The sequence below is a fragment of the Thamnophis elegans genome, chromosome 8 (genome assembly GCF_009769535.1).
Source record: "Thamnophis elegans isolate rThaEle1 chromosome 8, rThaEle1.pri, whole genome shotgun sequence".
NCBI classification, from domain to species: Eukaryota; Metazoa; Chordata; class Lepidosauria; order Squamata; family Colubridae; genus Thamnophis; species Thamnophis elegans.
The window spans coordinates 3278361-3305005 of record NC_045548.1 but is presented as its reverse complement, the minus strand read 5'-3'; the positions used below and the strand labels follow the sequence as shown (position 1 = coordinate 3305005).

Genomic DNA, 26645 nt, shown 5'->3' with positions numbered 1-26645 from the left:
TATCCCGCCACGTGTGTGTGTGTGTGTGTGTGTGTGTGTCTGTGTCTGTGTCTGTGTCTGTGTGTGTGTTTGCATGTGTGTAACGTTTCTCTCTATCAGCAATTGCTATCCCGCCACCTCTGTCTCTCTCTCTCTCTCTTTGTGTGTGTGTCTCTGTGTGTGTTTGTATGTGTGTAACGTTTCTATCAGCAATTGCTATCCCGCCACCTGTGTGTGTGTGTGTGTGTGTGTGTGTGTGTGTGTGTGTGTGTGTCTGTGTGTGTGTGTGTTTGCATGTGTGTAACGTTTCTCTCTATCAGCAATTGCCGGTCTAAAGTTCGAGCAATAAAAAGAGAGAGACAGAATTGAATGTGTTGCGTGTAGAAATTTAAGTCCTGGGCATTTTTTTTTATTTATTTTTTTGCAGGCGGGCGGAAGAACTACAATTCCCGAAAGCCTGCGGGTCTGTAAGCAGCCTGCCGGAGAAGGAGGTGGTGATTTTGCTTCCTTCTTGAGCAAGTTGTAGTTGCTTGCAGTTGTTGGGGAGCCCAGAGGCAAACTTTTCCTGCTCGACGCCCCTGGTTTTTTTGCTTTTGTCGGGAAGGGCTTGATCCAAGGAGCCCCTTTCCCCAAGAGCCACCGATTAGGGTAGATTTAGGGGTCCCACTCTCCTGCCCTCTCCTCCTCCTCCTCCTCCTCCTGCCGGGAAATGGAAGGGGGCATCGCGCAGGAAGAGCCGCTGGTCAGCTGCCCCGTTTGCCTAATGGAGCTGCCCTCTGCGCGCATCAACGCACATCTGGACAGCTGCTTGCAGCTGCAGGGCGAAGGGGAAGACCTGTTCACCGCAGAGGTCGGAGGCAGGAGCCACAGCGCCCCCAAACCCCCAGCAGGAGCAGCGGCGGCGCCCCCCAACCCCCAGCAGCCCTCCGCGAAGAAAATCCGGCTCTCCCGATCTCCGGAGCGGAGAAACCAAGAAGGGGAGCCGGGGAACGACCTCGGTTCTCCCCTGGTCTTCCCCCTTTTTCACCGGGGAAGGAATCCCGGAGGGTCCCCAGCGGGAGCGCCCCGGGGTGCTGCTACCTCTCCAAACCGCGAGAAGGGGGAAGAGCGGCCGGGGGAGACTCCCGAGCGAGCCCCGGGTGCCCCGGAGCCTCTGTTGCGCGGGGAGAGCTTAGCCCAAAAACTGGAAGGGAAGCCTTTGGCCGATAAGCTGCGGCCGAGCCACCTGGGGGATTACGTGGGGCAGAACCGGGCGTTGGGGAAGGAGACTCTCTTGCGGTCCTTGCTGGAGGCTCACGAAGTCCCCTCGCTCATTCTTTGGGGACCCCCAGGCTGTGGAAAGGTGAGTGATGCTAAGGGGCATCCCTTTGTCTCCCCAAATTTCCTTCCCTGGAGCAACTCAGAACAATGGACCAGCGGAACAATCGCCTTCTTCAGAAGTTGCTGGGGCTCCATCCCGGGAGATTTTTAACAAAAGAGTAAGACAGCCCCCTTGTCTGAAATGGTTTGTTTGTTTGTTGGATTTAATTTTAACATGTATCCTCCTTTTTTTAAAACAAAAGAAAAGTATACATATATAGCAAATTCTATTTTTAAACCCCGCCCTCCAAACTTATTTTTGGCCGAAATGTGGACCTGGTTACAATTCCTCTCTCTCTCTCTCTCTCTCTCTCTCTCTCTCTCTCTCTCTCTCTATCTCTATCTCTATCTCTATCTCTATCTATCTATCTATCTATCTATCTATCTATCTATCTATCTATCTATCTATCTATCTACCGTATCTATCTCTCTCTATCTCTCTATCTCTCTATCTCTCTATCTCTATCTATCTCTCTATCTCTATCTCTCTATCTCTCTCTCTATCTCTATCTATCTCTCTATCTCTATCTATCTATCTATCTCTATCTCTATCTATCTATCTCTATCTATCTCTATCTATCTCTCTCTATATATATATCTATCTATATCTATCTATCTATATCTATCTCTATCTATCTCTATCTATCTCTATCTCTATCTATCTCTATCTCTCTCTCTATATATATATATATCTATCTATCTCTATCTCTATCTATCTATCTATCTATCTATCTATCTATCTATCTATCTATCTACTTACTTACTTACTTACTTACTTACTTACTTACTTACTTACTTACTTACTTACTTACTTATTATTCAAATTTATATGCCGCCCAATCCCGAAGGACTCTGGGCAGCTTACAAAAGAAGAAAGAGAGAAAAAGAAAAGAAAAGAAAAGAAAAAAGACAGTTTAAAATCACAAAATCACATGCATTCGTTCTAATCGGGGCTGGACCTCAACAATGAGGTCAACAGCCTCCAGGCCTGCCGGAACAGCCAAGTTTTTACAGCTTTCCTGAAGGCCATGAGAGTGGGTATGGTCCGGATCTCTGGGGGTAGCTGATTCCACAAAAGTTGGAGCAGCCACATAGAAGGCTCTCCTCCGGGGCCCCGCCAGCTGACACTGTCTGGCTGACGGCATCCGAAGGAGGCCGAATCTGTGGGATCTTACTGGCCGCTGGGAGGTATGTGGCAGTAGGCGGTCTCGGAGGTACGCTGGCCCTAAGCCATGTAGGGCTTTAAAGGTAATAACCAACCAATATTCTCATAATATTGTATAGTTATCCATCATAGCAATAGCAATAGCAGTTAGACTTATATACCGCTTCATAGGGCTTTCAGCCCTCTCTAAGCGGTTTACAGAGTCAGCATATCACTCCCACAGTCTGGGTCCTCATTTCACCCACCTCGGAAGGATGGAAGGCTGAGTCAACCTTGAGCCGGTGAGATTTGAACTGCTGAACTGCAGATCACAGTCAGCTAAAGTGGCCTGCAGTACTGCACCCTAACCACTGCGCCACCTCGGCTCATTACATGCCCCAATTTTTAGTTCTGTCGTTATAATCTCAATAATTTTCTATTATAAGTATGTTTCAAGTTCCCCCTCCATTTTACCATATTTTTACTTAGCTTACATTTAATTATTTTTAAATTACAATCCTTGCTGTTCAATGCTTATTATAATTCCATTGATCTGCTATATAAAATAACAAGCAATACGAACCTCCCTTTATTCATCTTAAAAGTTCTATATGTATCCATATTTCATATATTTTAACCTATATTGGATTATCTTTTCATTATCGTATGCAGTCAATTAGCAACTCAGTTTAATTATCATGTAAAAGAGTAAATCACATTCCTCTACTTTATATTCTCCACATAGTAGTTTCTAAAGATCCAATTTCTTCCTAGTGAGCCTTTCATCCCAAACTCTAAACTGATTTTGTTTGTTTGTTTGTTTATTGGATTTATATGCCGCCCTTCTCCCAAGGACTCAGGGCGGCATACAACATTAAAAAAAACACATTACAAAAGTTTAAAAAAAACTAGATAGAGTATCCAAAAAACAAACCCAATTGAGATTAACAATAACATTTTTAAAAAATGATTAAAATTAACAATAATCAATAATTTGTTTTGTTTTGTTCAGGCCAGGCTGGCTTGCTGGAAAAGCCAACTTTTTAGGGCGCGTCGGAAGGACCGGAGGTCGGGGATTATACGAAGCTCCGGGGGCAGCTCATTCCAGAGGGAAGGTGCTCCCACAGAGAAGGCTCTCCCCCTGGGGGTCGCTAGCCGACACTGTCTGGCCGACGGCACCCTGAGGAGGCCAACTCTATGGGATCGCAATGGACGGTGTAGGTAGGGTTTCCTGTCTGAGCAGGCGGCTGGACTAGAAGACCTTCCAAGGTCTCTTCCAGCGCTATTCTGATTCCGGCTAAACTCAGCCCAGCTTGTGATCCTAAGGTTTGCTTGCAAGCTGGAAGGCAGCCTGGCCTGGCCCGAAGGAGATTTTACTGTTATTGTCCAGTGTTGAAGCACATGCTGGTCAGTGGTGGGTTTTTTAGAACCTCTTCTGTAGGTGTGGCTTGCTGGCCATGTGACCAGGTGGGAGTGGCTTGCTGGCCATATGTCCGGATGGAAGTGGCTTACCAGCCATGTGGCCAGGTGGGAGTGGCCAATGTAAAATGTGGTGAAACTCACTTAACAAAGGGTCTTGCTTAGCAACCAAAATGTTGGCTCAGAAACTCTGGCATTTGAAGCACGCAAGTCTTAAAGCTGTCAAGTTACAAGACCCTTGCACCCCTAACCCTTTAGAAAAAAAAAACTCCAGGGGTGTTCAAACTTGACAGCTTTAAGACTTGTGGACTTCAATTCCCAGAATTCCTCCTCTCGCTCTTCACCTTGATGATGTGCGGACGGGCGGGGGGAGGGAGCTGGAACCGGTTCTAAACGGCACTGTAGATTTGTGGAACCTTTTCTATAGAAGAGGTTAGAACTGGCAGGAACCCACCCCTGATGCTGGTTTAGAAGGAAATGCTTCAGCCTATCAAAGAGCATGCAGTCAAGAGAAGATAATTTCACCCTCAAATGCTTAGGATTAGTCAGCAAAGGATCTCAGGGAAAGGATCTGTGTGCTTCAGTTGTGCTTCTGTTTAAGATAAAGCATCCTTACAGAGGGGAAGGGGGGAGTCTGCACCCTTCTTTCCTCAAAAAGTTTTTTAAGGTCCAGTGGATTGGATGGTAAAGTTGTGGGAGGAGATACCTTCTGGGAGTGAAGATACAATTTCCTGGATCCTGAATTGTGTTTCCACTTTGGGGGAGAATTAAGCGGCGTCTGCATTACGAGTAGTCTTTTTCATGGGTGAAAAACGAATTGGGTGGCCAGTTCATCATGTGGTGATTCTTATTGGATTCCAGTTCCTGCAGCTTCTAATCATTTTGTTGATTTAGGGTGAAGAAAATTGCAAGGAAGAGCATCTATTGGGACACTTTAGTTAGAAGCTGATCTCTTAACCCAAAGATTCCTTTATCACAGGACATCTATTAGCAGCATGACTGATGAGAAATTCTATAATCGACAGCACAGGGAGGACATTTGGACTCTGGCATAGATAAGTTCTTCTGAGGTGTGGCAACAAATTTCAGAAATTTCTGCAGTATTGCCTCCAGGGGTGGGTTCCTGCCAGTTCTAACCTCTTCTATAGAAGAGGTTCCACAAATCTACAGTGCCATGTTTACGTAATATACTAAAGCAAACACTTCATATCATGGCTTAAAATACCATGTGGATACTAAGCCACTAGTATCTGGAGGTTAAGCTCCAAAAGTTTAAGTAACTCCATCTTGAATTATATCAGTCTATTCTAGAGACCACATTAGACTTTCCCATCCTGTTGCCCCTCCAGATTAATTAAAACTGTAAATCCCAGAATTTAACAAATTAACTTTGGCCATATTGGTGGAAATTATCTGAAATGTAGCATCAGCGTATTTGAAGTCATCCAGCTGAAGAAGCATGTGCTAAATCAACCAAAGACAGAGATATTTAAAGGCATAATATATATATGCCTTACGATTAAGAATAAATTGGGATTTTTAATAGTGTCGATAGTGTCATTTTGTCTACATTAGAAGTTGGTGAAGGGCTTCTTTCTAGTTAAATTTGTATAAGATTACAGTCTTAATATTTTAAAAAGTGATCATAAATTATCACTAATAAGAATTACAATTTTCAGTTTTATTTGAGTATCCTTTTGAAAGTTGATTGTTTCTCACAACAAGATACTTTATGCTTCACCAGCATTTTTTGAATAGGCAATAATTGGAAATGTATCTGCTCTTCTTTTGATTTGATCGAATGATTTATATAATATGGTGTTTGATTATTTAATTGGTTATGTAAACTTCATTGAAGTCAAGGGAACCCTTAAATGCATATATAGTATCAGACCTAGAAGCCAGTCCCAATATTAGACCAATCCCCCCCCCCAAAAAAAAAAAATGGGGGGAGGTTGGTTTAATATGGAAATGGAAGCATTCTGAAATGCTTCCCATGATCTTTTCCTTCTGTGGGCTGAGATATTTTTTTGTATGATATTAGTCTAGTCTGCAGCTCTTCTTCCTATCCCCCAACATCATTTTCACATACAACGTATTTCCAAATTGTTTAGAAATAATACACCATTCTTTTCTATTTGAAAGACCACAAAAGCTTTCAGGAGGTAATACGCCGGCATTTGCTAGTGGTTGGCATCAGGGTATTCTTGTCTTCAGAAGAAAGAGACAACCATTTGAAGTGCTATTAGTGCTATTCTTAGACATTAAAATTGTCTTGCCATTGTCAAATTAGTCCATTATCCAAAATTGGAGGTAATGGGGAAATTAGGTGATAAAACTGGGGGGAGAGGGGAAAAAATCTCATTTTCAATTCTGCAAAGTTTGTATAAACGTCGACTTACAGCAGTGGTTCCCAAACTTGGCAGCTTTAAGACTTGTGGACTTCAACTCCCAGAATTCTCCAGCCAGCAGAGCTGGCTGGAGAATTCTGGGAGTTGAAGTCCACAAGTCTTAAAGCTGCCAAGTTTGGGAACCACTGACTTACAGGAACCTGATGTTGTGTAACCTCCCTATGACAGCCGGATGACCTGAGCAAGAGAATAATTGAGTTATGTAATATGCAAAATATACTTCTCAGAGACGAGGAGGAAGAAGGAATTGGTCCAATTGAACCTTTGAAAAGCTCATATCTTTGTCTCTTAGCTTTGTGTCTTCACTTTCTCATTTTCTGGGGACCGTCACTAGTTGAGAATTGTTGGAGTTTTAGTCATAGCATTGCAGGAGACAAGCACTTTGTGGAAAGCAATATATAGCCTATTAACCAAGCATTGTTTCTTTCCTATTTTTTTTCCTCCCGCCAAGAATTCTTCCAGGATTTCTGGGAACATAACAAAACAATTGTATGGCACATTTTGGTTGTAACTTGAACTATTCCTGAACATAATTGCTTAGTTCAACCCCTTTGAACTATACCTCTATGCATATTTTTAAAAGTGTTGTCATAAACTCATATATGTCAATTAGATACCCAAATCCTGATTAATTTTTTTTTAAGAAAAAGGAATAGATTACATTCTCCCAAATGAAAAAAAAGTGATGCTCTTACACTTCCCTCTGTTTTGTTATAACTTCATGATATCACAGTTTAAATAACTAGGTGTTTTAAATATATAATCAGTAACATAAGAATAAACCATTCTATTTTTTAATAGCATATTCGCATAAGCTCAGCTTTCATAAATCATTCACTGATGAAGTGGGAACGGCATTATTGCGATTTTCATAGCATGATGCAGCTAACAATTTTGTATAAGGTTGGTCAACCATTAAGTGGCCTGCAAAAATTTGCCTGGCCACAAGATGCAGTAACCAGATTCATAAAACACTAATGCTTAATTGTGCTTTAGAACAGGGTTTCCCAAACCCCAGGCTATGGACTGGCAATGGTTTGCGGCACACCAGATGTGATGAATGAAATGAGTGAAGCCCCATTCAGGCTCCTGCTGTTCCTCTGCCTCATTGCTCACTGCCTCACTGATGATGCAGAGCCCTTGTCTGAGTTTCCCTCAACCTCCAGGAGTGGCCCATGTTCCTCCTCAACCTCACTGTACAACCGGCGGCCCACAACAAATGGAGAAGAGCCGAGGTGGCGCAGTGGTTAAATGCAGCACTGCAGGCTACTTCAGCTGACTGCAGTTCTGCAGTTCGGCTGTTCAAATCTCACCGGCTCAGGGTTGACTCAGCCTTCCATCCTTCCGAAGTGGGTGAAATGAGGACCTGGATTGTTGTTGGGGGCGTTATGCTGACTCTGTAAACCGCTTAGAGAGGGCTGAAAGCCCTATGAAGCAGTATATAAGGCTAACTGCTATTGCTATTGCTAAATGGCCATTAAACATATGGTTCTAAGTCGAGGAATATATCTCCTCTGAATGTATGTAGGTCTCAAGGGAGCAATGTGGGCTAAAGGATCTGTTTGTCTGAATTCAGCAGAAACTGAAAAAGGGTTTTATAAACCCCTGAAGGGGAGTGTATCTGACTTCACACAATAAGGGGCATCAGTCTGGATTACTAACTGGGCATCAGTCTGGACTGCTGATTAAAAAGAAAGGAAAGTTTCCATGGCTGCAAATGGTCCAGCTGCTTAAACGTAAGTTGCAACCTGAGTAAGTCGCCCTTTGATTTATGACCCTTTAATGTGCAGGATTTAGATTTTTGTTCGTCTGCCACGGAGTGCTCAGGTTTAGCTGAGAGAGACATCGACTGTGTAACCCAAGCCCAGAGCAGCTTCAGCATTGGAAATGAACTTGGGAGCCAAAAACTCAGTATATTTGCAGAGAGAGAGAGAGAGAGCTAACCTTGTTTATGTAAGTGTACTGATGACCAGACATGGGAAAAAAGGATAATTAAGTGAATGGCATATTACATAGAAACTGACCTGAAGATGACACAGCCGCTATCCTTGGTTTTATAAGGGCAGTCTTAGATTGCATTAATGTCAGTAATCAGTGGTGAGAATGCGTTAACTTCAAAGAAACATGCTGTCTTTGCAATTGGTGTTGTGTTTCGGTGAGCTTATTTTTATCACATAGCTTACCTTGAGTTTTATTCTAAACCTAATCATGAGAAGGCAAAAGCACTTCGGGTTCTGCCTGTATATGTGTGTGTGTGTGTGTGTGTGTGTGTTTGTATAAAAAACATTTATTTTATTATATTTTGCTTGGCAGTTGAATTTGGATGGAGCTTTTTGCCCTTTTTCTATAGCCCTTCTCCCATGCCTGCCCTAGAGAGATGAGAAGGTTGTATTAGCAATAGCAATAGCAGTTAGACATATACCGCTTCATAGGGCTTTCAGCCCTCTCTAAGCGGTTTACAGAGTCAGTGTATTGCCCCCAACAACAATCCGGGTCCTCATTTTACCCACCTCGGAAGGATGGAAGGCTGAGTCAACCCTGAGCCGGTGAGATTTGAACAGCCGAACTGCAGAACTGCAGTCAGCTGAAGTAGCCTGCAGTGCTGCACTCTAACCACTGCGCCACCTCGGCATGGCTGAGGCTAAATTAATGGCTTTGCACTATCATGCCAATGCTAGGCAAAAAACATTTTCCTCATAAAATATAGGAAAATGATTGTACCGTAGCCACCGTTGTAAGTGTTGGGTTTTAAAATACAGAACTGGACAATAGCAATAGCAATAGCAGTTAGACTTATATAGCGCTTCATAGGGCTTTCAGCCCTCTCTAAGCGGTTTACAGAGTCAGCATATCGCCCCCACAGTCTGGGTCCTCATTTCACCTCGGAAGGATGGAAGGCTGAGTCAACCTTGAGCCGGTGAGATTTGAACCACCGAACTGCAGATAACAGTCAGCTGAAGTGGCCTGCAGTACTGCACCCTAACCACTGCGCCACCTTGGCTCTAACTCGACATTCTGTTGTGCACCATTTTGTTTTATTTGCTGAAGAGTTGCATTTTTACTGTTTCCCCCCTAGATCAGTGGTTCTCAACCTGTGGGTCGGGACCCCTTTGGGAGTCGAACGACCCTTTCCCAGGGGTCGCCTAAGACCATCGGAAAACACGTATTTTCGATGGTCTTAGGAACCGAGACACCAATTTTATGATTGGGGGTCACCACAACATGGGGAAGTGTATTAAAGGGTCGCGGCATTGGGAAGATTGAGAGCCACTGCCCTAGATCCATCATGGTGAACCTATGGCATGCTTGCCCAAAGTGGCACATGGAGTCATGTTGCCTGGCACGCATGGCATCACCCATTCCTCTTCTGGGTTTCTGGCGCGAATGCACATATGATGATAGGCTGGCTTTTGTATGTGTGGTAGTGCCAGAAACCAGAAGAGCTGGTTGTCTGTTTTCTGGCATAAGCATTTGTGCCAGCCAGCTAATTGGCACATACGCATGCGTGATAATAACAGAAAGATTTGCTGTCTGGTGCACATGCGTGTACCGGAAACCAGGAGTTAATTTTCCGGCATGCACATGCCCCCTGCGCAGCTCCTCTTCCTGTTCATGGCCTGGACGAAGTGCTCCCTTTTTGGAACTTGGTGCCGAAAAGGTTCACCATCACTACCTGTGATGGCGAGCCTATGGCACACGTAGCACGCGGAGCCCTCACTGCGGGCACGCGAGCCATCATTCATCTCAGCTCCACCATGCATGCATGCACGCCTCTTGTCAGCCAGCTGATTTTTGGGTCTCTGCCATGAATGCAGGAGATGTGCGTGCATGTGTGGGGATGGGGGTTCGCAGGGAGGTATGGTGCCCCCCCCGGTGACCTGTTTTTGGTCCCAGGAGGCTTCAAAATGGGGCGTGGAAGGTGGGTTGTGTGCATGTGCAGGAGGAGCACAGTGGGGTCATGCGCATGGGCAGGGGGATCACAAGGGGGAGTCATGCACACATGCATGGGGGGCATATGCGTTGTGGGTGTCGGCACAACTGTGTGCTGTCGCGTGCAAGAGAGAGATTTCGGCACACAAGGAGAAAAAGGTTAACCATCACCGATATAGGCACTCTGTTTGAACAGGGGAGTTGAACTAGAAGTCCTCCAAGATCCCTTCTATCTCTGTTATTCCGTTAATATGCGTGATCTGCTTTTAGTACTTAGCAAATGCAAAGCTAAATATTGCCCCCTTAATGCTCTTTGCCTGTTGTATTGGAAATGAGTACCTGCCGCTGATAGAACAGGATACACAGCAATGCAGGTCTGGAGTGCAGTGCTTAACACCCTTAATTTAGCATGGCAGCCCTCGGTTCAGTTCGCTTCTGTTTTACAGAACGGCTTTTCCAGCTGGTTTCCCGGGAATGTTGGCAATGAAGCTGTGAAATGAACGCAGCAGCGCCTCCTCTACAGCCCCACCTGCCCCAAAACTGACAGCAAACCTGTTGTGACTCAGCAGAAGTTTGCTGTGAGTTGAGTCGGGATGCAGGAATAACAATGCAGCTGGGGCTCGTTGGCGTGGTCTTCTGGAGATAAAAGGACTGATGGTGGCCACGCCCTGGTTGCAGAAGTCAACGTTCATTCATTCGTTCATGGTTCCTAATTTGAAACGTATGTCCATCCTACATATATAACATTTGGTTGACCTATAAAGCCCTACGCACAGGACCATGTTCTTCGTCCTACAAGACCATTTGTCCCCCATTATTTCTACTTGGCTTACAAAGTCTAGCACAGTTATCTAGCACAGTTATCTAGCACAGAGAGCTGAGGTGGCGCAGTGGGTAGAGTGCAGTACTGCAGGCCACTTCAGCTGACTGCTAGTTCGGCAGCTCGGCGGTTCAAATCTCACCGGCTCAGGGTTGACTCAGCCTTCCATCCTTCCAAGGTGGGTGAAGTGAGGACCCGGATTGTTGTTGGGGGCAATATGCTGACTCTGTAAACCGCTTAGAGAGGGCTGAAAACCCTATGTGCAGCCCTCTCTAAGCGGTTTACAGAGTCAGCATATCGCCCCCCACAGTCTGGGTCCTCATTGCACCCACCTCGGAAGGATGGAAGGCTGAGTCAACCTTGAGCCAGTGAGATTAGAACCACTGAACTGCAGATAACAGTCAGCTGAAGTGCCCTGCAGTACTGCACCCTAACCACTGCGCCACCTCGGCTCTTAGCAGGGAATGATGGAAATTGTGATCATGTGGCCATGGGGAAGCTGTGATGGACAGAACTCAGAGGGCAAGTTGCGAGTCCTCCTTGTTTACGCATCATTGCAAGGTTAAATCAGTCCCTGAAGGACTGTTGGTAACCTAATGGACCACTTGTAATGTGGTAAGCGTTGTACTGACTAATACTTAGAAAATCATTACCCCCTTTAGAAATCAAACATAGTTTTGCAGATGCGGGTGCTAGTCCACAAGAATAGCACTAAATTGCCTTTGGGTCAACAAGGTGTAGATTGCAAAAATATTCAGTAACTGGGCAGGCCTTGTAGCTGTGGGTCAGAAATAGTTACTGCGACAAGGACCCATAAGAGACCCAGTAGTAAATCACTGTTGTAAACTGTGGTGCCCTATTAAGAGGGCAAAGCAAAGCGGACAGCCTAATTCTCCCTTTAATAAGTTAGAAAAAACACCTGCAACAAATAAATTTAGATTTATTGTGTTTCTTAAGGCCAATTGACGGCTGAAAGAAATAGCTAAAAGTAGCCCCCTCCCTTTTTCAGATTCACATATTCAGTGAGATAATATGAACCTGCTCTCAGAGGAACTTCTAGAACCCTACTGAGTATGTCCAAGGGCTAAAATAACTCTTGGATCCCAGCCACGGGGGTAGGAGATCTGTTTTCCTCCCCACTCGACCTCCTGTCTGGATGCTAATTCTTTTTTAAGCTTTAAATAGTTTCGGTTTTCTATTTAGGTAACACCCCCCCCGCCTCTTTCCATTGGAAGGGAAGGAATTATTTTACATACATATACCCATTCGCTATGTTTCTATCCCAATATTTCTTTCACGTCCGTATGCTTTCACATAGGTTATTTTCTGTTTTCAGAACGAAATCAGCATCCTTTGCCGTTGTTATTTTTTTTTCATTTCAGACAACCTTGGCGCATATCATAGCCAGCAGCAGTAAGAAGAACGGGACACGATTTGTGACCCTCTCCGCCACAAGTGCCAAAACCAGTGATGTCCGAGATGTAATTTTCCAAGCCCAAAATGAAAAGAGACTCTGCAAGAGGAAGACTATCCTATTTATAGATGAGATACACCGGTTCAATAAGTCCCAACAGGTATTAATTTTACTATATGCAGTCAGAATTACTAGGGTATTTGCAGCGAAGTCCTTCAAGTCAGTGTGCTTCGGCAACGGATTAACTCTGAGCGATTGTGATGCGCCTTTCCTTAAGGGGCTCTGGAAATCTATTTAGAGAATTATCTAATTTTTTCTGTATTTGTCTTCTGAAGCAGAACAAGATTTGAGAGAGTGCCTGGCCCAAGGTCACTTAATAAGCAGAGCTTTGTGCCAAGGTCTCCCCACTTCAAGTCCCCACACTTGATCTGTTATATCATGCTGGCATAATACATGTTTACATGCATTTTGTCTTGAGTTTAGAGAGGCATTTTAATTGCCATTAAAAATCAGTGCCAATACCTGATACTGCCGTATTGATGCCGATTGCAGTATTAAGATTTAACATTATTACAGTCTTATTTAAAATGGCAAGTTTGGGATTGAGAATTTGGCAACCACTTCCATTTTTAATATACCTTCCTATCCCGCTAGCAAAAAGCAGAAACTTCTTTTCTAGGTGATGAAGGGATAGTCAGAACATTACAGCCATCTTTACTTAGATTGTTCATGAGTAAAAAAGTACTTTTTGGCTTTACAATGTAACTTTACAATGTTAGTTTCACAACTAAAATAGAACGCTAGAACATTTTTGAGATGGAGTTGGTTGATTATATCATCAAATGACCACATAGGGAGATTTGGAGACTTGAGATGAATACATAACAACAATTATATTAAATAATTAAACTATATTAAAATAATTCCATTAAATAGGGGGTGGATTGCAATGAAGCTAGGCTATGATAAAAATTTCCAAACATTCACCGTGTTATACATAATATCCAAATGTACCTGGTGTTTTGCAGTCTTTGACTAATCCTTTTGAAAATCAAGGAGACTGGTTAAGATTTACCACCACACCCTTAATTTCTCCCAAAACAATATGTTGCAAAAACATACTGTTTTCAATATCCTGCATGATCAAGGTTTTTGTGGCATCATAGAAATGAACCTGGTTACAATGAATTAACCACATTATTAGATGCGTAGGCCCCAGAGCTAATGTTCTAAGGCTCAAGATGCTTTCCACACAAAAGTTTTTAGCTTGGTGTGGTAATGAGGGCAGAGGTGATTGTCTACAACACAAACTATTAACAAAGCTGTTACCTTTCTAAGCAGACGAGCTATCAATATACTCACATGGGATGTCTGCGGTTGTCATTGAGTTGACCAATTGTTTGGTTTCCTCCCATATCCAGGACACTTTCCTTCCTCACGTTGAGTGTGGAACCATCACCTTGATTGGGGCGACCACAGAAAACCCTTCCTTCCAGGTCAATTCGGCACTGCTGAGTCGGTGCCGCGTTATTGTTCTTGAGAAACTCTCCGTCGAAGCAGTGGAAGCTATTCTGATGCGAGCTGTCAAGTCCTTAGGGATCCAGGTTCTGAGCCAAGATGAGGGACTCACCAGCTCTTTGAATGCCAACAACAGCCAGGGCTCTGAGTAAGTATGCCTTGTAGACTGCAACGTGTTAACTTACACCGCCGAAGGAATCCGGTGACAGATTGCCAAAGCAGAAGGCAGGAAGAACTTATGGAGCGGAAAGGGGAGGGAGGGGGTGTTAATGCAAAAACCAAAGTCTTTTAATAGCAAAGGAAAGGGGTTGTGTTGAACACGGAGTAGTAGACAACAGCAGTGTGAAGCCAACGTTTGAGCCTAATTCTGTAACATCTGCTCTGGCCATTGGCCATTTGACAGCAGCTGTGTATTGCCTTTCGGTTCCTCATACAATTTCTATGCAGCACTTTATTGCAAGTTTATCACAATATTCCAAAATGCTGACCAGTTCAGCTCTCCCTGACTTGGTTTTGATTCTGTTATGATCGGAATCGCCTTTGGATCCTGGGTATTTTATTAAAAGTGAACAGCGAAAGAAAAATGATTATCTCCCATAAGGACACATTGCTGATCCTAAAATGCTATCCAAACAATTCAGGTAAATATTTAAAATCAATTCCAGGTAAAATTATGGAAGCCTACCTCGTGTGAAATCTTTGCTTTCATCTTACCTTGTTTCAGAAATTCAGAAGTCTAAACGTTAAGATTAAGTGCTACATCAGATTGAAACATAGAAAACAGCTACATTTCATAAATTATATACTAGGTTTAAGGTTAAGGTTAAGGTTTAATGGATTTGTATGCCGCCCATTCCCGAAGGACTCCGGGCGGGCTTACATAAAAACAATTTAAAAATATTAAAAAATTTAAAATACAAGGCAAAGCGAATTAAAAGAACACAACATGCACTCAATCTTAGTGGGGCTGGAGCTCAATCAACTACAACTTCTTCAATATAAAAGCATATTTATTTTGCCTAGTGAAGCTGGATCAGGAGCACAAGGAGCTGCCCATGGGTCTCAAATATCTATTCCTAGCTTTAAATGAGAATTTCTCTAGGTCAGCACCAGGTTAATTAAAGAAAAAAAAACTAATTTTGTTTCTGCTCGGAAACCAATTATGGACTTTATACTTGAAGCGGGGAAAAAATGAAAGTTTGATTTTAGGTTTTGCTGGTTATATGTTTTTTTTTGTTATAGAAACGGTTAGTATATGTGATTATATAAAAGTAAACAGTTTAGGTTTTATGTTACTAAGAGCCGAGGTGGCGCAGTGGTTAAATGCACTACTGCAGGCTACTTCAGCTGACTGCTAGTTCTGCAGTTCGGCTGTTCAAATCTCACCGGCTCAGAGTTGACTCAGCCTTCCATCCTTCCGAGGTGGGTAAAATGAGGACCCAGACTGTGGGGGGCGATATGCTGACTCTGTAAACCGCTTAGAGAGGGCTGAAAGCCCTATGAAGCAGTATATAAGTCTAACTGCTATTGCTATTGTTACTACCTTATTCTACTGCATCAAAAGGAGTTGAAGTAAATATTTTTGTCTTTTCCACTTTTTTCTCTTCCCCTTTTCCTCCCCTATTTTCCCATTATTTTATTTTTTTTCTTTGTACGTCTGTATTTTATATTTTGAGAAACTAGTTAATAGTTTAAAATCAGCATTGTCTTCACAGAAGTCAATACGTTAGTTAATGTTAATATTATGAAGCCTTTTATTGGGGGGAAAAACCATTATCTTTTATTCAGTTTTTCTCTGATAATTAAGAAAAATGATACTCTTCTAACTAGACTGAATGATTTAGGGCAGTGTTTGTCAACCTTGGCAACTTGAAGATGTCTGGACTTCAAGTCCCAGAATTCCCCAGCCAGCATTCGCTGGCTGGGGAATTCTGAGACTTGAAGTCCAGACATCTTCAAGTTGCCAAGGTTGAGAAACACTGATTTAGGGGGACAAAGGCATCTTGCCTCCTTATTTAGGATATTCCATGTGTCACATTTTCATGTCGCAGCAGGATATAAACAGTGGCTTATGGGACAGAGGCAGAGTAACATAATGTCACAGCTGTGATTACAGCAATTCTTCGGCTGAGATGGGAGGCTTTTGTTTCTGAATGGAATGTAGATAGTAGAAACTATTTTTTTCCTCCTCCTGTTCACAGTTTTGTGTTTCACTATCCATTTTGGGCATCTGTGTATTCTTGGGCATATGCTAAATAAATATAATTTAAGTTGGTCGGGCCAAGGCTTTAAGCTTTAGGATTGGTGAACCTTTGTTAATAGATTACGGTGATCTCCCAATTAGAGTTCAGTGTAGAAGGTACACATTTTAATAGCAATAGCAATAGCAATAGCAGTTAGACTTATATACCACTTCATAGGGCTTTCAGCCCTCTCTAAGTGGTTTACAGAGTCAGCATATTGCCCCCACAGTCTGGGTCCTCATTTCACCCACCTCGGAAGGATGGAAGGCTGAGTCAACCCTGAGCCGGTGAGATTTGAACAGCTGAACTGCAGAACGCTGAAGTAGCCTGCAGTGCTGCATTTAACCACTGTGCCACCTCGACTCTTTTCCCCCTTCTCATTTCTCAAAAGAAAGAGGTTTTTTAGTGAGCTTGTTGCTACTGTGCGGTTCTTCAAACTGGCGAGTATGCTTTATGTCCCATGTGGTGGCGCAGCGGTTAGAAAGCAGTATTGCAGGCTAACTCTGCCAACTGCCAGCAGTTTGACCCTGACAGGCTTAAGGTTGACTCAGCCTTCCATCCTTCCGAGGTGGGTAAAATGAGGATCCAGATTGTTGGGGGTCAAATATGCTGACACTCTAAATCGCTTAGAGAGGCCTGTGAACAGTGGTGGGTTTCAAAAATTGTTCGAACCTACTCTGTGGGTGTGGCCTCCTTTGTGGGAGTGGCTTGCCGCCCATGTGACCGGATGGGAGTGGCTTGCCGCCCATGTGACCGGATATGAAGATGCCAACGACACTTGTCAGAACCACCTTAAATGACCTCACACACAGCACTGGCATGCATAAGAATATGATGTAAGCTTGTTTTTTAAAAGGCATCTTTGGTTTGCGTTAAAACAACTTCAACACACGCAATGTTCTGATTGCACCACAAACGCAGTAGTCATCCTTACCTTTCACAGAGGCACTGAGTTTTATAAATAGGAGCATGATAGTGTAGAATAATCATATCCAAGGACCAGTGGTGGGTTTCAAAAAATTTTGGGAACCTCTTCTGTAGGTGTGGCCTGCTTTCCGGGTCCACTGGTGGAACCTCTTCTAACCGGTTCGGTAGATTTGACGAACCGGTTCTACCGAATAGGTGCGAGAACTGGTAGGAACCCCCACCTCTGCCTGTGAAGCACTATGAAACTGTATATAAGTCCAAGAGCTGTTGCTATTGCTATGTATATTTATGTCACCCCAGCTCCACCAGTTGAGTAAACATGAATAAACTGAAGCACAGAAAAGTTAAGAATCTTACTCAAGGTTATATAATCGGTAAAGAAAAAGCAGAAGCCTTGAAAAGTACTCTCTATCTTGGGCGTCCATAGATCTATACTAGTACTATATACTATACTATACGAGAACATGGTTATTAGATGGCATAATTTACGCTGATGTTTCAGCTCTTTCTAAAAGAGATCAAAGGTTGACCTCCTTAGTCGGCCTTTATTTGCCTGCATGTAGGGAAAGAAAGGTAAACGAAGGTTTTCTGTTGTAACTACAGCTTGATATTTACTTATTTAGCTTTCTGTCTTTGTTCCTATTTGACAGAATAAATAAAGCAGTTAATGGTGTTGATTCAGGGCGAAACATGGTTCGAATTTCAATTTTTAGTATGGGTTTGCAGTGATTCCCTAACCTGGCTTGAATGTGGCCATGTATAGATTTAAATCTCACTACCATTTTATCTTCTGTTTGTTGTCAAAGAAGGACAAAGAATTGTTTAAAGTTAGCTCAGCAAGAAGAAGCTAAGATCAATGTAGAGATGTCATTAATTTCTTTATTTCTTTTTTCTCAATAGATTTTAGTTAAAAATCCATACCGTGTACGGGTTCTGGGAAGTCGGGGGGGGGGAGGATGAGGGGGGTTGGGGGGGAGGGAGGGTGGGGTATACATTAGGCTAGACAAGAATTTGGTGGTAAACTAGAACTATTTTGACACACACAAAAAATTGTACTCCGATGTCTTACTGATTGAGGAATGATGAAATGTTTGTTTTAAAAGAAAATAAAACTTTTGAACCGACAAAGAAGGACTCAGTAGAATATTTAATACGACCACATTATATATATTTTTAATATTCTGATGTCGAAAGCCAACGCGACAGAGGACATATTCTTTGTAAAGCCTCTGTGATGTTTGGAATAATTTCATGGGGATAAAATGTTGGTCTGTCTCACTCTCAGTGTTAATCAAATGTGATTTTGCGAACAAACAATGTGTAACGAACTCAGATGTTCCATCCTTATTAGAAGTAATGAGTTTGTATTTCAGGTTATGTGTATGCATTGAAAGAAGAGCAATAAACACGCTTGCCTGCCTTTGTGATGGCGATGCGAGGGCTGGGTTGAATGGGCTCCAGATGGCTGTCCAGGCAAGATTAACCAACCCCTTCCATCAGAATAACAACCATGAGTGCTCTGTTAAACAAGTGGTCATCACCGAAGATCACGTGAAGGAAGGACTCCAGCGATCCCACATTTTGTATGACCGAGCTGGTGAGTGGCAAATCCAACAGCCCTTTATGGCAGTATTGGGAAGGAAATGACATACTTGAGTTAGCTGTGTATTTCCGATCAACCGCTTGTGTACAGTATACATTTTCTCTGCCAAGGGAATCGTAACTTATACTGATTCATGTAGATGTCCCTCTTATCACTGGATGATGAACTTATTTATTTATTATTAAAATTTATATGCCGCCCAATCCCGAAGGACTCCGGGCGGCTTACAAAAGAAGAAAAAAGAAAAAGAGAAATAAATAAATAAAAAAGACAGTTTAAAATCACAAAATCACATGCATTCGTTCTAATCGGGGCTGGACCTCAACAATGAGGTCAACAGCCTCCAGGCCTGCCGGAACAGCCAGGTTTTTACAGCTTTCCTGAAGGCCATGAGGCTGGGCGAGGCCCAGACCTCTGGGGGTAGCTGATTCCAAAGGGTCGGAGCAGCCACAGAGAAGGCTCTCCTCCGGGGGCCCCCCAGCTGACACTGTCTGGCTGACGGCATCTGAAGGGAGGCCCAATCTGTGGGATCTTACCGGCCGCTGGGAGGTATGTGGCAGTAGGCGGTCTCGTAGGTACGATGGCCCTAAGCCATGTAGGGCTTTAAAGGTAATAACCTAAGAACTAAGAACTAAGTAACAATACACAATATAAATGAGCATTAAAATAATAATGCAATCCTGAATATTGTAATGTTCTATGACACCAATACAATGTAATGTAAAATGTTTGATATAGTGTCCCACAAGAGGCAGCTTGAAGCTGGGAACGCAGCAGGGTTTTTGCCCCAAGATACTTCGAAGAATGCAACTTTTGTCTGTCTTAAAGTAATACAGTCATGTTAAAATTAATATACAGTACGCTTTGGAAAAATAGGCATTTCAGTTGCAGTTCCTCTGCTACTCAGATGCATTGGATGATCTTTTGGTCTGTTTCTCAAAAGGTGAAGAGCATTATAACTGCATCTCTGCACTTCATAAATCTATGCGTGGTTCTGACGAAAATGCTTCCCTTTACTGGCTGGCCCGAATGCTTGAAGGGGGTGAGGATCCACTGTATGTGGCAAGAAGATTGGTAAGATTTGCAAGTGAGGATATAGGTAAGTAACTCTAAAGGACATGGATTTCTGTTGTGTCCCCCCTTCCTCGCTCGTTAACAGACGACAGGCAGACAAACTTAAAAGGAAAGAAAGAACTTTATCAGTCCTCGGCTCAGACTGGCTGCGAGCCCAGAAATAAACATAAATAAAGTCTCTGACGAGAAGATAACAGAATGCAAAACAAAACTCTTACAAAACAATTCACTTCTCCAAGTGTCTCCTTGAATCAGGGTTACAGAAAGCAAATCACTTCTCCAAGTGTCTCTCACAAACAAGCCATGACCCATGAATGATGAACGAATGAATGAACGTTGACTCCTGCAACCAGGGTGTGGCACCATCCGTCCTTTTATCACCAGAAAACGCCACTAACGAGCCCCAGCTGTATTGTTAATCTTGCACCCCGAAAAGACTCACAGGAGATGTCTGCTGAGTCACAACAGATTTCTATGGGCACTTTTGCCCAGCTAGCCCCTGGATACTTATGGCCACTCTAGTAGTTTTATCTCCAACACTGCACTGCGTCCCTCACGCTTTTAGTTCGAAAGTGCAAGTTATAGTCATTGTCCTCCTTACAATATAGGACATGTGGGAAAACCTGCCTCCAGGGCAACTATGAAGTAGCAGGGGACAGTTTTTGAGATATTTGCTCTAGAACCAAACTTTGGCCAGAAGTCAATCACCTCAGTTTTTGAGAATTGAAGTTCTAACATATCAGGAGAAGTTCAGAGTATAACAGGAAATATTATACCATTTGGAGTCATCTGACTGTTTAATAGATATCATTATGAAAGTGTATTTGGTTCATTGAAACTGGAAATGAGCCGTGGTGGGGCAGTGGTTAGGGTGCAGTACTGCAGGCCACTTCAGCTGACTGTTATCTGCAGTTCAGCGGTTCTAATCTCACCGGCTCAAGGTTGACTCAGCCTTCCATCCTTCCGAGGTGGGTGAAATGAAGACCCAGACTGTGGGGGCGATATGCTGACTCTGTAAACCGCTTAGAGAGGGCTGAAAGCCCTATGAAGCGGCATATAAGTCTAACTGCTATTGCTATTGCTATATCCTGTTTTACCAGATAAATCTATCCTGTTATTCATCAAACTTCTAGACAGCCAACTTAAAAAATACAAGTATCCAAGTAATAATAACTGCCCAAGGGAGAAACAGACCATCTTAATACAACCCCTTCCCCTAGTGTCCAGCCCAACCATCCAAATTCAAGCCTAGGAGAAAATCTAGGGTTTTAAAGATCAGTTTGAGGCAGATCTCATATAAATCTCTCAAGGACAGATGGAGCAATTGAAGGCCTACCTCTTGGGTCCTACTAGTTGACTTAATCTTTGATTAAGCATTGATTAATGCTTAATCAATAGGCCTGAAGGAAGCCAAGTCTTTGGAAGCACACAGAATTCCATTTCCATTTATTAAGTTTATAGGCCGCTCAATCCCGGAGGACTCCGGGCGTCTTACAGAAATAAGAAATATTAAAAAGGATTAAAACAAATAAGACAGAACAAATTAAAAGAAACACAACATGCACCCAGTCTAAGCGGGGCTGGACCTCAATCAAGGGGTCAACAGCCTCAGATCTGCCAGAATAGCCAGGTTTTGATACCTTTTCGGAAGGCCGTGAGAGTGGGTAGGGTCCGGATCTCTGAGGGTAGCTCATTCCATAGGGCCGGAGCGGCAACAGAGAAGGCCCTACTCCGAGGCGTCGCCAGCTGGCATTGTCCAGCTGAAGGCACCCGGAGAAGGCCCATCCTGTGCGATCTTATCGGTCTTAGGGAGGTGTGCGGCAAATAGAATGGAATGGAATGGAATGGAATGGAAAATTTATTTATAGGCCGCCCTTTTCCCTGGAGGGACTCAGGGCGGCTTACAACTTATGAGGAAGGGGATACAAACAATGACATATAAAACAATACATAATTAAAATAGAAACAACATTCATCATTCGGGTGGGGACAGATTACAATCTTTAACCCCAGGCCTGACGGGATAGCCAGATCTTGAGGGCTGTGCGGAAGGTCTGGAGGGTGGTGAGGGTACGAATCTCTACGGGGAGATCGTTCCAAAGGGTCGGAGCTACTACTGAAAAGGCCCTCCTCCGTGTAGTTGCCAGTCGACACTGACTGGCGGATGGAACTCGGAGGAGGCCTAATCTGTGTGATCTGATGGGTCGCGAGGAGGTAATTGGCAGGAGGCGGTCTCTCAAGTACCCAGATCCACTACCATGAAGGGCTTTATGGGTGGTAAGTAGCACCTTGAAGCGCACCCGGAGATCAACAGGTAGCCAGCGCAGCTCGCGGAGGATAGGTGTTATGTGGGCGAACCGAGGTGCACCCACAATCAGAAACGCCCTTTGCCAGGGGTTTAGGGGTTTAGTTGAGTCGACTTGATTTGGTGGGTCATATTATTAATTAGAATATCAAAATTTCATTATAGGATTGGCAGATCCCTTAGCCTTACCTCAAGCTGTGGCTGCTTATCAAGGTTGCCACTTCATCGGAATGCCGGAGTGTGAGGTAATATCATTTATAAACAGCCAATATCAGTACTTCTAAACATTACTCTTTTTCTTTTACAGATAGTCCTCAACTTGCAACCAATTTAATGATTGTTCAAAGTTACAGTGGCCCTGCAAAAAGGGGATTATAACCAGTCCCCATATTTATGTCCATTGTAGCATTCCCACAGCCACGGGAGCAAAATTCGGGTGCGTGTTATTTACGATGGTTACAATATCCCAGGGTCATGTGATTGCTCTTTGCAATCTTCCCAGCTGACTTTTAGTAAGCAAAGTCAACAGGGGAAGCTTAATGTGATTCATTTAACAACGCCAGTGATTTGCTTAACAACCATGGCAAAAATATCATAAAATTGGGCATGACTGACTTTACATCTATCTAGATCAGTGTTTCTCAACCTTGGCAACTTGAAGATGTCCGGACTTCAACTCCCAGAATTCCCCAGCCAGCGAATGCTGGCTGGGGAATTCTGGGAATTGAAGTCCGGACATCTTCAAGTCGCCAAGGTTGAGAAACACTGATCTAGATTAACAATGGAAATTCTGGTCCCAGTTACAGTTATAAGCCGAGGACTACCTGTATAGTAATTATGCTTTCTTCTATTGTATATAATTACTAAACTATATGACTACCGTATTTTTCGGAGTATAAGACACACCTTTTTTCCTCTAAAACGAGGCTGAAAATCTGGGTGCGTCTTATACATCGAATACAGCATTTTTTTTGCCTCAGAAGCCCCGCCCCTTCACCAAAATGGCCAAGCAAAGCCTTTGAAGGCTTTCAGAGAACTCCTGGGGGATGGGGAAGGCAGAAATTAGCGGAAAAATGGGCCGTTTCTTGCCCCCCCCCCCAGCCCCCAGCAGCACTCTATAAGCCTCCATAAGGCTATGCATGCAATTCTTTTGACAAAAAAAGGCCCATTTTCACGAAAAACAGCCCATTTTGTTGCTCGCTTTTGCCCCCTAAGGAGCACTCTACGAGCCCCCCCCCACAAGGCTATTCATGCCTTTTAAAAAAACCACGGGCCCATTTTCTCGAAAAACAGGCCATTTTGGGGACGTTTGCAGAGTGCAAAAACGTTTTTCTTTCTTTCGGAAAGCTGTTTAGTTAGAGTGATTGATAAGAATGACATTGATCAAGTGATGTGACAGCAGAAACAAGTCTTAGGTGCTGCAGATTGTCAGTGATTCCCTTCTCCAGCACATGGTTCAATACACCTGGAAACATCTACCTACCTACCTACCTACCTACCTACTCTCTCTCTCTCTCTCCCTACCTATCTACTGTATTTCTCTCTCTCTTTCCCTCTACCTTCCAACCTACCTACTCTCTCTCCCCTTCCCTCTCTCCCTATCTACTGTACTTCTCTCTCTCTCTCTCTCTATTTCTCTCTATCCCTACCTATCTACCTACACACTCTCTTTCTCCCTATCTACCTACTATATTTCTCTCTCTCTCCCACCCCCTCTATCTACCTATATATCTACCTACTTTCTCTCTCTCCCATCTACTGTATTTGTCTATTTTTATCTCTCTATCCCACTACCAACCTACCTACTTTCTCTCTCTCTCTCCCTACCTATCTACTGTATTTCTTTCTTTCTATTTCACTCTCTCTCCCCCTTTCTCTCCCTACCTAACTACTCTCTCCCTACCTATCTACTGTATTTCTTTCTTTCTATTTCACTCTCTCTCTCCCCTCCCTTTCTCTCCCTACCTACCTAACTACTCTCTCCCTACCTACCTACTGTATTTCTCTCTCTTTCTCTCCCTCTCTCTCCCTCTATCTACCTACCTATTTTTCTTTTAGAAAAATGCCTCTTCAAAACATGGGTGTGTCTTATACTCCGGTGCGTCTTATACTCTGAAAAAACGGTAGTCCTGTAACCTTGTATGTTTTTCCTAGGAATATGTGCCAATGAGTTCAATTTAGGAGGTACAAAAGCTAACATTCCAAGCATGGAATGTTCCAGAAAACTCATGGAAAGAGTCATTCCTCTGATTCATGGCAATCATGTCACTCTGGCGATGTTTTAGTAATTTCAAAAGTTAATTATTCTGAACTAGAAACAATTAGTAGTATTCAAAGACTGGATCAGGTACAGATTTCCACAATCTAGAATAGTATGACTGGTCCAGAAAAGAAAACAGTACATTTCACTTGCTTCTTTAATTGTCCCCTTGTTTTTGTTGGACAGGTCTTACTGGCGCAATGTGTGGTCTATTTCGCCAGAGCACCAAAGTCTATTGAAGTGTACAGTGCTTACAATAATGTGAAAACATGCATAAGAGACCACCAAGGACCTCTTCCGCCTGTCCCTTTACATTTGCGGAATGCACCAACCAAGCTCATGAAAAATTTAGGTTACGGTAAAGATTATAAATATAACCCTATGTACAAGGATCCTGTAGGGCAAGAATATCTGCCTGAAGAGTTGAAAGGGATTGATTTTTTCACACAAAGAAAAATCTGATGGAACGCCATGTATTGTCACACGTGATTCATAATAATCCCGTAATATTTTTCTTAAAAGTTCATTCCAGTTTTAGGAAAACTCTTTATTTTTCCAGGCTAGCCATATTAAACTGGTAGCCTCAAACTGGAATACCTACCTTTTTTTGTATTAAATAGTATGTATGTTAATTAAATTATCTTTGGTACAAATGAAACTATTTTGGGGATATTCTACGGTTCCAATTCGAGGCAAAAAGCTGCTCAGCACAGATATACATATACGCATTAATGTTGTCAGGGGTTCCTTAAAGAAACTATACCTTTTCTACACTAATTGTGTAGTCAGAGGAAAATATGTGTTCTATATAAGGACCTGCTCTTTTTCCACTTGAGGTCCAAACAGCTGCACATTCCCAAACCATTTTATACTACGAAGAATATTTTATTGCAAGTTTTATGCAAATGTAAGAATTGTTTGATAACTTTGCATCAAATACATATTATATATAGTTAAAGAAAAACTAAAATCACTTGATTTGACCAAGACTATAAAGGACATTATTTCAAAAATATAAAAAATCAGGATTGCACAGCTTAGCTAATATTAGGCTTTTTCAATGGGACGTAATATAAGTATATATTTAATGCAACCAATAGAACTTTAAAAGGCCTAATTTTGACGTGTCCTTGATTGGAACATGATTTATTCCAGTCTGTAAAGATACACTGCATTTGCACCTTAAGCTGAACCCCCCCCCCCTTATAATTGAAACGTAATGAGGAAATATTTTTGAAACTGTGAAAATAAAGTTAATTTACAACCACCACTGTTTCCATTTTGCTAAAAAAAACTTCAATAATAATATTGTGATTACTCTGTTGTATGGTGTGCAGCCTTATACTGTGTTACTGAGATTCCGTTTTGCTAGCCCAGAACTCCATCTGTAGATAGTTGTAAGAATCTGGGAATGGGCTGGGAAGGGAAGGCAAAGTAGGCATAAAGGCAAAATCATTTGGCAGCTTATCTTAATAAATGACAGCCAAGGAGAAACATGAGGGGGCTTTCTTAAATATTTAAAGCAAGAATGCCTCTAAATCATGCAGCAAAATAAACTCTAACTGAATAGTCAAAGTAACAAGCCCTTCAAACTGTCACTAGAATTTCTTTATTTCACACCTGCCTTCAATATAAAGCAATGCCTGAAGGATGGAAAAACAATATATAGTTCAGATTCACTGGGGAGAGAGAATGTGGACAAAAAATACCAGCAAATTAGTAAATTGAGGTCGCTAGTGACTCATATGTGAACAATTATCATCTCTCTCTCCCTCTCTCCATCATGTCTACCATCTATCTATCATCTGTGTCATATCTATCTATCCATCCATCCAGAGTTGCCAATTTTCTTACTGCCAGTTGAATTGTGCTCCTGTGCATGACAGATATCCAGGCAACATAAACTAAACTGAATTGTAGAAGTAATAAGCTCTTCAAAATGTCACTAGAATTTCTTTAGTTCACACCTGCTTTCTATTAAGGATGGACAACAATATATAGTTCAGATTTACTGAGGAGAGAGAAGGTGGAAAAAGTATCAAGAAATTGTAAATTGAGGTCACTAGTGATTCACACGTGGACAATTCTGCATTTGCTGAATGATAAGAAAACTTGTACCATAATTCCTCATAAGATACGTACTAAGATGCCAAATTGTTTTGTATTTTTAAGAACAAAAAGGTTTCTCTCTGGATTCTATATTATCCATGATTTTTCCAGGACCGAAGAGTCTGGACAA

At 42.7% G+C, this 26645-nt stretch overlaps 1 protein-coding gene across 1 annotated transcript; it reads left to right on the top strand.

Moving 5' to 3' along the window:
* Positions 1-463: 463 nt before the first annotated feature.
* WRNIP1 (WRN helicase interacting protein 1) lies at positions 464-25673 on the top strand. The gene is made up of 7 exons (XM_032223034.1): positions 464-1321; positions 12445-12636; positions 13898-14142; positions 18538-18761; positions 19711-19866; positions 22312-22391; positions 24593-25673. The coding sequence occupies exons 1-7, from the start codon at positions 689-691 to the stop codon at positions 24866-24868; spliced, it is 1806 nt and encodes a 601-aa protein (XP_032078925.1). The 5' UTR covers positions 464-688; the 3' UTR covers positions 24869-25673.
* The last annotated feature ends 972 nt before the right edge of the window (positions 25674-26645 follow it).